Here is an 11,334-nt window from a genome sequence, read left to right as displayed (position 1 = left end):
GCTCTTCTGAACCAGGATCTCATCACAGGTTTAAGTTAAAAACCAGTAACTTGAGTGCAGCGCTGTCAGGACTAGAGAGCACGCTTTTCTGCTAACAAGCACCCCCGGACAGCCGCGCTGCGGCCACCAGACTACAGGTACCACACTGCATCGTGCGGCAGAGCCGGATGTGTTAGCGTGCCGGGCAGCGACAGGCGGCTCCCGGCTGCCCGGGGAGCCGTGCGGAACCCTGGGCAGTGTAGTTTACCCTGGAGAGCGGCCCGGCGGCTGGAGGCGGGGAGGGCCGCTCAAAGGACTACAACTCCCGTCAGGCTGCGTGGGGGGGTGGAGGGCGGTGCCGCGGGCTCCCCGCACTGATAGTCCCGGCTGGCGGCCGTGCCGCGGGTCTGCGGCAGCTGGAGGAGCTGAGGGGGCACTGCGGAGCTGGGCATTGCGGGGTCTGAGCGCCGGGCAGGGCGGCGGCCGCGCCTCCGGTAGCACCATGGATCACCGGTGCTATGGATGTGCGTCCAAGTTCTCTGTCTTCAAGAAAGAGGCAAGTCCGGCGGAGGGGGGCCCGGACCGGCCGGCCCGCGGGTGCCTCCCCGCAGTGCGAGGGTCTGAGAGGGGAACCGGGGACACGCTGCCCGGCCAGCGGCGTGGCCTGTTGTCCTTCCGTGCCCTGTGAGTCCTCCTGGTGCCTGGTCTCAATATGTCTTCAAGTATATATGTTTACTGAAAAAAGAAAAAAGTCCTTGGATGTCATCCCTCTGATCCAATATTCGGTCATTGTCTAAGAGAATTCCCACACACACACTTCATTATACTATGAAATGAAATGGTGTCACTGCTTCCAGCAGCAATGTGTTGCTGCTCAAAGGCTCCTGAGAGCTTCTGTATCTCCAGCAGCAGGCAGTGGTACAGTTCTAAGAACCAGCACAACCCTGGCACTGCTGTTAGTGCCCCTGGGCACGGGCATTGCTCCCACACGACCAGAGCAGCCGTGAGTGTGGGGCCTGGGTGGTGAAGCCCTGTCCTGCCCCTCGCTTGTGTCTCCGCAGTGTGGGTGCAGGAGCTGCGGACGGTCGTTCTGCTCGGGCTGCCTCAGCTTCAGCGCTGTTGTTCCCCGCTGTGGAAGCGCTCAGCAGAAGGTGTGCAAGCAGTGTCACGGAAAACTAACTGGGTAAGGTGAGAGTGTTTCTTCACCCAAAGGCAGCATCCCGCTTTGTTTCTTCATTTTGTGTGCCCCCATGTTGTGTTGCAGGTTTTTGTGTGAGCGCTGTGCAGTCCAAAGACAGGAATCAGGATTTGTGAGGCTGTTCTCTGTGGTCACAGAGTAGTCTGAAAGGAGGAGGTTTGTTTAAATCTTCACAGATGGACACTGAATGCTTGAGGATACCTTGGCTATAGGAGACCAGGTTAAGCACCACCATGTTTTTGCCCAGAAATCTACACCCCTTTGAAAGCACGGGCAGTATTTTCTGAGGTGTTGTAGTTGAACAGCGTGACAATAAGATGTTCCAAGTGTCATTACCTCTGTGGGCAAGCAGTGACACAAATCCTCATTGTTGGGAGATCTCTGCTGTGTGTAGCCTAAAGAGGTACAATTTCATAGCCTAAAATTGGCTTGCTTTTAAAAGAAAAAACAGTATTTGCAAATATAACCTGCAAATTGACTGTGAGCTATCAATGGTGAAAATACATCATTCAGTCTTTCAGTTTTTAAATTTTCTGATTTTCCTTTATAAGGCCAAAGCCATTAAGAAAACAAGGCAGCCTTTCTCCTTGTTTGGTTTTATCTCATCTGTTTAGTATCAGTACTATAGAGTAACAGCAGAAAAAAAGTCCTCCCTGTCTGGATAGCAGGTAGGTAATACATATAGGCTGCAGCTGCATAAAGCTGCATATATTTTTGCTCTTCATGCAAATAGCTTTCAAAACAAACCTTAGAACTGGAAAGCGGTCCAATAGCGTTGCATTCATTTGTTGCTATTCAGGCCTTAGCACAGCACAGATGTGTTTGTAGCTATGACTTCTAAGAACAAAATATTCTAACTACATTACGTAAGTGCGTAGTTTACCAGCTCAGCCTGAATATAACAAAGTAGAAGACAGTTACACAAGATGTGGTTGTGGAGTGCAGTGCACATGTGTGCTAGGTGGTGTTATGATACTGGTGGTTATATAAATATGTTTGTAACATTTTGTTTAGCTTACGCGTTGTATAATTCTGTGCTTGTTGCATGCTACGGCTCCTTTCAGAGTGTCCTGCTGCATGGAAGCTAATTGCAGTGGGAGTTGTACCTAACTACTCTCTGTCTGCTCTCTGAACTGGGAGGTGCAGGCTGTGGGAGGCAAGGGTGGTTCAGCCCCTCCTCCTCTGGGTCACTGGTGCCCATATTAGATCACATTTTGTACAGATGCAAAAAAAATGCACCAAAGGGCTAGAAATGAAGTTCCCTGCTGTCCCAGGCAGCTATATTACTTTAATCCCTTCCATAAGCTGATCGCTCTCCACATTAATGAGGTTATGAAAGGGGCTGTACCAGGAGGTCAAGAAACGTGTACTGGTTCCTCTTGAGTTGAGAGACCAGATGGTTGAAGCACTGCCAGTATCTTGAGTTCAGAGAAATTGGGTTTTTTTCTTCCAGAGAGGGATCTCAAAGCAATTCAGCAAAATGGTCACCACCAGAAAACTACAAAAAGTGAGTTGCGCTTGCCAATCAGATGGTTGTTTCTGCCGCAGGGGAGCCTTCCAGGCCCTTGCTGCTCCTCCCCTATAGACACCAGCAGAAGTGGGGGTTGTAATGTCAGTATTTGTTTGTTCAGAATTAGATTAAGGATGGGGCTTTTGTTTCATTGTTCTGATTTTTCATTTGTTTCTTTTGGGGGTGGGGGAGTGTGCTCTTCTGAATAGACTCCCAGACAGCCACCTGTGTACATTTATCTGTGACTGATTTGGGCTGGCTTGGAAACAGGAGCCTGGTGGGGAAAAATTCCTTGTCTCCTTGGAAATAGTGCCAGGTGTACTGCTCCTATGAGCAAAGGTTTTCCTTACTCTTGGAAGTACCTCATTGTGAGTACCTCTCAATGTCCCCATATCAGAGAGCCTGGTACAGGAGGGAGTGGTTTCTGTTTTACACCAGCATTGTTCAAGCTGTCTATTGGGTTCACAGAGGATGTTTTGTATCTCAGGGTTTAAACCCCTGTGCTCAGTTGCCATGTCTTTTTTTTTTTTTGTCCTTGTCACAGGCGTGTGGCAGCTTTTGAGGCCAAGCAAAACCAGCTGAGAGAACAACAGAAGGGAGCTGCAAAACCCCCAGGTCGAGCAGGCTCTGGGTACCAGAGGCTCTCAAAAGAGGACCGAGCTATTGCAGAGAGACTAGAGAGACTCAGGGAGGAAAGGAAACCAAGTGAGTTTTGGAGGATACCGGAGATACTTTGGGTGGGAACGCTGCTACTTGGGAAATATGAAATGTGGAGGGTGAGGGAGGTGCTGGGCTTTCAGACCCTGTCTTTTTAGGGAACTGAAGGGTTAAAATTGGACAGAGTATCTATGTTCTGCTGCCACAATGGCCAGATTCTACAGTGATATTTAATGTTCCAGTTTCTTTTTTTGCTTCTTGGGGTTTCCCTTGAAACTGCATCTCAATTTTGGGGCCATGTCTTACCTCTAAAATCACTTTCGCATTTTCCATTGTTTGGGGTAAGAGCCTGTGTCAAGCCCAACAGGAGCGGAATGAAATTAGGGTCTTTGGCCAAACTATTTTGCAGGTGGTTTCCTGTGAGTCATTGTCCTGGACAACAGCAGTGCCAGTCTCTGTGGGATCATGTTCTTACCAGCCTTGCCTCACAGAGGAGAAAAAGGACTCTTATCCCAGTCCACAGCTGTCAGGTTCTTTGACAGGCTTGTGGTGCTTATGGGAGAATAAACAGTTTAAGAAGTTATATGTGATCTCTAAAAGGGAAAGAACACACTGCAAAATGGCTACCTGATTATCACAGAATCATTTAGGTTGGAAGGACCCTTAAGGTCATCAAATCCAACCTTAAACCTAACGCTGCCAAGTCCACCAGTAAACCATGTCCCTATGTGCCACATCTACACGTTTTTTAAATACCTTCACGGATGGTGACCCAGTGACTTCCCTGTTCAGCCTATTCCAATGCTTGATAATCTGTTCAGTGAAGAAATTTTTCCTAATACCCAGTCTAAACCTCCCGTCACAACTTAAGACCATTTCCTTTTGTCCTGTTATGTGGCAGGGGGGGATTTCTGTCTGATGTGCCTAGGATTACGTTAAGAGACGTGGGAGCAATGGATGGTACTGCCTAAATGACACTGATTTTTCTACCTGTCTCTAGTATCCCGAGTCAGCTGAGATTGCCAAATGACATTACCCTAATACTGACCTAATAACTAGGAGGTAAACTGTGGAGGAGGCAAGGACTTGGAAGAAGAGGACAGCAGTTAGCATTAGGCTCATCTCTGAGTCACTGCAGTGTGACCCCTCATTCATGTCAGGGGCTGAGGGAGGTTTTTGCTCAGGTTTTCAGAATCTGATTTCAGAAAGAAATACAGTTTAAAAAAAAAAAAAAAAAAAAAGCTTTTGTTTCCATAACAGAATAATCTCCTCCCTTGTGTTATTCGGAATTGCAGAGTCCATCCCCACTCAGGCTGAGATTGAAGCGAGGCTGGCTGCCCTGAAGGAGGACTGCTGGGGACCTGTTCCATCCACGCAGGAAATGGAGGACCGGTTGGCTGTCCTGCAGGGGAGAGATCCTCCTTCCCAGGCTCCCAGACCTGTAAGCTCCCTCAGCATTCTAGCCAGCAATGTATTCTGAGCTGACACAGTAACTAGTGTCCCAGCATGTTAGCTGTTCTTCCTTCTTCAGCTTTTCTGTGTGCAAGTGTCTCCCTTCAGATATCTCCATTTCCCATTTATGTCGTTGCTCCAGAAGCAAATGGCCAGCCTCTAGCAGTTCACTACTTCCATTTGAATGCTGTATGTTCCTTTATGTCAGCTGTAGTTCATGTCTTTATTTTTAGCAATAGATGCCAAATTTCTTTGCTCTCAACCCCTTTGGGTGCTTAAGGGGTCTGATATTTTTTCAGAGTTGTTTGTGTTTGGGTCTTACCAGCCTCACATTCTAACTGTAGTTCTTACTGCATCCCAGCTGGGCAAAATCCTGTTAATTATTCCAGAAATGGAAGCACAGAGTTGTTGGTGATTGAAGTGGAATGAGTTGAATATATGCCTTCAAAGCCCATATGAATGATCATGTCCCTGAGAAATGGTTGCTCCTTTTTCAGCAGTGCTGCACACCCGGCTGTTACCACAGGCCATGGTGGGGCTGCTGGCTGGCACTGTTGAGAGTGGCACTCTGTTTACATTGATGGTAGTGGCAGAGCTGGGGCTGGGAGCCAGCAGCAGGTACTCCTATACATTCAGTACCACTTTGCTTTGTTTGAGTGACTGCTTTTAGAGTTGTGCGCATTCCACAGCTCTGAGAATGAAGCCCAGAAAGACTTACACCACACGATTGTAAGGTGAGGCTCTCAAGATCAGTGGATGCGTGTTTTTATGCTGCTCCCACCTAGGTGATCTTGGTTACCCCACTTTTCCTTTGATTGCGTGTGCCACTTTCCTCTCATTTGCCTTTTCCCATGCCCTCCTTGTTTCTTAGATACACCAGCCTCCTGATACCAGAAGTCTGGTCCAGCAGACAGATGACCTCTTAACTCAACTGTCAGAGGAAGTTGCCATTGATGAGCATTACAGACCAAGAGTCCAGCCTCAAGGTATCTATTTTGGCTCCCAAAGACCTGTTTCTGTCTAATAATGTATGTGCTATAGTGAGAAGGGAATATGTGCCTCCCTATCTGGCTTACAGGTGAGCTGCATGTCCAGTTTGTCCTTATGACCTATGTCCTTTTTTACACAAGTAGACCAAGAGCAGCCATCTGACTCCATACTGGGTCTCATTGTCTTTGCTTGGGAGATGTTTCCTCCTTCTCAGGGTTGTATTATTCAGATTGTTCCCCTCTGTTTCCCCAAGGCAACCGTTCCCTGGGGAGGAGCTGTTGCTACTCCTAAGACACCTGTGCTCTGTTACAAACCATCTGAATCTGGGATACTGTTATCTTCCTAGCTGCAGTGCTTTCTCTGTAATCTCACTGCAAACCACAGATTAGTTCACTTTCTTCTCTTCATGTACAGTGTGAATCCTACTGCAGTTTGCCTCTCCCTTTATTGCCCAGATTAATGGAGAGCAGCAAGCTGCTCTTGTACCATTGCTGCAGTAGTGTTGTCTGTGCCCAAGGAACATGGCTGCTGAGTCACCACCATCTTCTCTGTGTCTGTTTGCAGCTGTTAGTAGCCAAAGTCTGAATGATCTCAATCGGGACAGTGAAGATTGTGTTTGCCCTGCAAATCTGGACTCAAAACAGCTAGAGGAGGAGAAGAATAAACTTCTGGCAGAAGCTGCTGCTGAGCTGCGGGAAGAGAACACTAGGCAGGAAAAGATCCTGCAACTTGCCAAGAGACTGGCAGCACTCAAAGGCGAGGACCCAGAGAAAGGTGAGTAGCAGATGAGAATACAGTGCCAAGAGAGGAAGCAAGTTCCTGTGACAGAATTATTTGTTTTCTGAGAGGTGTTTATCCATTTAATTCCTCTGTTCTGCAAGCAACAGACTGAGATTTGGTTCTGTCTATGAAGCTGTACATGTTGGTTCATCATGAAGTCAGCATGAGATATCTTAGTTGGGAGTAAAGGCTGGAGCTGTAAGGTCAGACTGCTTTGTCTTGCACCCTTCTTTGAGATAATTTGCTAGAATTATTACCCTCTGGTGACGGTAACAAAGCCTTTAAAAGCAGAGCTCTGGTTTTGATGGGGACTTTTTTCCCATCCCTCTTGCAATATTAAAAACAAACAGTAATGGCCATTTTGAGGAGTCCCTGTCTGAAAAGGATCTGTCTGTGCTGGAGCCATAATGCCAAAACCCGTTCACATCACAAAAGATTGTCTCTGGCACATCAGTGGGCCTAAGGTTTGAGGCAGGGGTGGGTCACAGTCTCCTGTCTCTTACTCCTGCAGTTTCACTGGAAACCTATAAGCTCCCTGACAGCGACGAGGAAGTGGCTGAGGAGGAAGCTATTCGCAGGGTGCTAAAGCAGGTCAGAAGTGGCAGCTGTGGCCTTGTTTGTCATTTTCTCAGTTGTTCCCGGTGTGTATGTTACCCAGTGAGTGTGCAAAGGATGTGTTTCTCTTCCTGGGCCAAGGTTCATTCCTTCCCCTCCTAGTGCTTTTGCAGTCCTAGCTCCCATGGGTCATTCAGCTACAAGCAACTGAGATCACTTCTAGTCTGTCACTTGGTCTTTCTAATTCACGCTTGGTGGCTCTTGTGGTGTCTCCTTTCCAGCCCCACTCTGTTTCGTTGCTTCTTGTTTCATCATTTCCCCACCCAGCTAGAACATGGATGATATGTGTGCTGTTCAGCGCAGCTTATGCCTAGATTCGTCTCAGAAACGTCTATGAATTGTCTTGCAGGCAGACACGGGCTTTCTGTGCTCAAGTTTCTGCCTGGTTACAGACCCCACACACATGATTAGCATGATGTTGAGGGTCTGCTGATAGCTGCGCTGCAAAGCAGTGTGTGTTAGCTGAAAGCCACTGCTGCTGCTCTGACTGATCATGATGTACACACAGTGTTCAGAGTGCAGACAGAGCAAGCTCACACTTGTCTAGATAACAGCAGATAGATTCAGACTTATCTATCACTGCATGGGAGGTTTAGAGCCTGGAATGGGACTCCCAACTGTATTTGAAACAAGACGCTTATTGCTTACTGTTGTTACCAGCTCACAGAGGAAGCAGCCCTGGATGAAGCAAGTGGATTCAACATTCCTCCTGATCAGACCACCCAACCCTTGCAACAGAACCTGCATAAGAAAGCAAAGCAAAAGGTCAGTGATCTGATCAAGATCTCTTGAAATGACATGTTCTGGGGTCTTTAGGAGAGTACAGATCTGCAGAAAACGTTTGTTGTATCCTAGGCTTGATGAAGGGAAAAAAAAAAAAATCAAAACCAAAACAAACAAAAAACTCAACCAGATTCTGCAGAGCAGGCAAGCCAAGTGTCTTCTGCAGGGCTGACCCGGCCCTGAGCACAGCTGCGAATCATCCTTGTACTTTTTTGAAAGGAATTGCTCCCTAGAATGCATTTCTTTTCAGACTGGCTTTCTGCTGAATGGGGTGGAGTCCTCTAAACCCAGAGAAGGTAGCATAGACCTTGCAAGATAGATATTTAAAAGAAGGAATTTTTAACTTGCCAATGTAATTAGACCAAGAAGGCCACTGTCTAGTACTGTACAGTCTGAGCTAGGAGAAGTGGGAGGTTTGCCAGTGCTTTCAGCATGTGCAGAACAGAACCTCTAGATAGTAATCGACTGTTCTCATATAACCTCAGAGGAAGGAATCAGTAACAAGATATCCTATGCTCAGAATGGATTCCAGCCTATTATGGAAATACATACACCTTCTCTAATGTGCAAGAATTAAATGGACCTGTGACTCACAGACACCTGACACGCCTGTCCACAGTGGAAGAAATTATTTAATTGTAAGCATTATTGAAGACATCCAGCTCATAGGTGTGCCACCTTGTACTTCTGGGCTTACTGATGGAAAAGACAGTGCTGTCTTATTCCTGTGTTGGGAAGTTGCCTTTGCCAGTGCCCAGGCAGTGTGTCCAGGTGTGTGTGTGGCTGTTCAGTTCCACAAGAGTTCTCTATAGAGCAGGAAGAGACAATAGATGACCTTATTGATACGTTTTAGATTATTATTTCAGAAGATCTTTTTGGCCTGTCCTCAGGTACAAATCAATTGTAGGGGCCTTTTGGCAAATCACTTCTTTTGTTCTCCAGTTTCCTTTCTATATCAGGGAGAAAACACCCCTCTCCACCTCCCCATTTCTTTCCCTTCCCACATAACAGCTGTCAGCAAAAGTGCCTTTGTAGCAGGGATTGTCAGTCACTTGGTATTGCCGTGGTGCCTGCCAGAAGATCTGAGCTTCGTGCCCTTAACACAGTATGGACAACGTTGGTGTATAGTGTTGAAGACACCAAAGGAGGGTGAATACCTGTTTACCTTCTGAGCAACATAGACTCATGAGGAAATGATAGACAGTATCTTGGGTTTTTATTTAACAATCTAGATACATATGGAGCCTATCCTTGAGTGCTGGGCAAGTTCACCTCCCAGACTTAGGATCAACATGTCATTGTGGCCATCATGCATTACAATCAAAGTCCCGTATTGACTCTGCTGGGGTTTGAATCCTGTGTCTGTGTTTTTTTTGTGAATTAGAGCCAGACTCCAGCAACCACAGTTTTTGCCAGGGCAGATGACAGTGATGAAGAGGAGTTACCATGGTGTTGTATCTGCAACGAAGATGCCACTTTGCGCTGCCATGGCTGCGATGGGGACCTCTACTGCCAGCGCTGTTTTCGGTAAGTCTCACAGTTCCTCTTGGTCTGAGAGGTGGGTCACAGGTAAGCTTGTCTGCTTTTGTTTGTTGTTCCTGTTGGGCAGCAAAGTGCACAGAAGAAGGGAAGATTTGAGGAATCCTGATCTGAACTGAATGCTGTATTATGGAAATACTTTGTGCAATCCGTAGTTATCCCAGGCTTCAGGGACTGAACTCGTCCTAGGCAGAAATGTTCTGTGTGTACCACTCCAGTGCATGTTTGGGCTCATTGTCTTGAGTGTTCTCTGGAGCAGCTGATGTGCTGCATTGTGTGGGATGAGATAAGCGAGACCATTGTTCAGTGACTCCTATGGCTTGTTAATGACATTGATGGATGATCTGAGCTGAATTCCCATAAGAGGAAAGATGAAATAGTATAAATTCTGTAGGCTTTTCTTAGATTGAGACTCTGCAGTTTTAAACCATATAAAAAAACTTTGTTCAAATATATATGGGCAAATCTTTTTTTCTCAGTCAGGCCTTGTAGCAGCTATAGTCTTGGTTTTACACATCTGTAGCTCCATTTTTGACAAAAACATTGAATGTCTCAGGTTCAGAGGGTTAATTTCTTTGAATACAAAGCTATTCCTCACAGCTTCTGTGGCTTCTCTTTTTCATATCACAAACGTATTGGGTGGTTGGCTGGGTTCTCAGATGAGTGCTGCATGACATTTAGACAGCAGGATGCTAAGAATCTGGTTGGGATACTAAGAGATGCTTTTTTGTATATTCTCTCACTTCCTGGAAATGTTTTTGTAGAGAGATGGAAATGGAGTGGGGAAGAACAGATGAAAATGGTAAGAAAACATATGACTGGCAATGTTAGGTGATTAAAACAAAACAAACAAACAAAAGTATCAGACAGCAAACATCAGTAAAAGCAGAATCAGCAGTCTGGCAGGTGAGCGAGTGTCTTAGTTACGTGCTGCGGATACAGGCTTGTGTCTTACTCGACACTGCCTGCTGCTGAGCATGGTTAAGACAGCCGCCAATACACGGCATTTTAGCCACAGCAGTTATTTTTCAGAGTTGTACGAGGCAGACTGTCATTTTGACTGTTATCATGGGAGTTGCTAGAGTGCTTGGAAATCACAGACATGGTATTGAAAATGAGCCACCAGTTTCATGAATCTCTTAAAGAGGGAAAGAGAGGAACCGGTTGTCATTTCCCATTCCAGCAGGCAAAGATGAGCAGACCTTTCCACAAAGCACCTCAGAGGTTTCTGTTACAAGCAAATATCTTAAGTAGTCTGTGTCTGCCAGTCAGGTCCTCAGAGCCAACTCCCAGAAGAGGTTTCTAGTTAAGGGCTGCTGGGAGGCATCTGGTGCAGTGTCTAAGGGTGAGTTCCCTGCCTGGGGATTTACTTCTGACCACACTTTGTTTGCTTCTCAGGGAAGGCCATGATGAGTTTGACCTGAAGGACCACCACACCTCCCGCTATCATCTTCCTTGCAAGTAGGAGTGATCAGACTCTTCATGGGCAGAAAAGGAGATGGAGAATGGGAAAAATGATGAGTTGGCCAGATGGGAAGCGTCCAAGTGGATTTGCAAACCAAAACGGGTGATGTTTTGGACATTTAAAGGATGTGTTGTAATCTGAGAGAGGCTTGGAGGGTATGCGACTGTCCTCACAAATTCAACCAGAGAAGTGCAGGGTTTGCTGTGCGTGCTTGGGGATAAATGAAGACTTGATGTGAGGAGGTGGATCCGAGTCTGTGAATACAGACGGTAAGGCGATGTGGGTAGCTGTAAAGACGTGTGCTCAAGGCAGTACTGACTGGCTGATAAATAACTTCCTGCTTTTGCTAACAGCTTACACGCTGGT

At 46.7% G+C, this 11,334-nt stretch overlaps 1 protein-coding gene across 1 annotated transcript; it reads left to right on the top strand.

The window, feature by feature from the left end:
• The first annotated feature begins 335 nt into the window (after positions 1-335).
• On the top strand, positions 336-11,038 carry ZFYVE19 (zinc finger FYVE-type containing 19). Its single transcript, XM_080345841.1, has 11 exons — positions 336-535; positions 1,041-1,162; positions 2,631-2,684; positions 3,232-3,392; positions 4,640-4,785; positions 5,668-5,782; positions 6,351-6,560; positions 7,078-7,157; positions 7,842-7,946; positions 9,349-9,491; positions 10,902-11,038. The coding sequence occupies exons 1-11, from the start codon at positions 482-484 to the stop codon at positions 10,966-10,968; spliced, it is 1,257 nt and encodes a 418-aa protein (XP_080201967.1). The 5' UTR covers positions 336-481; the 3' UTR covers positions 10,969-11,038.
• Positions 11,039-11,334: the final 296 nt, after the last annotated feature.

This window comes from Nesoenas mayeri (genome assembly GCF_963082525.1).
Source record: "Nesoenas mayeri genome assembly, chromosome: 5".
Classification (NCBI taxonomy): Eukaryota; Metazoa; Chordata; class Aves; order Columbiformes; family Columbidae; genus Nesoenas; species Nesoenas mayeri.
Note: the sequence above shows the minus strand (reverse complement) of the source record. Positions and strands in the feature narration are given on the sequence as shown.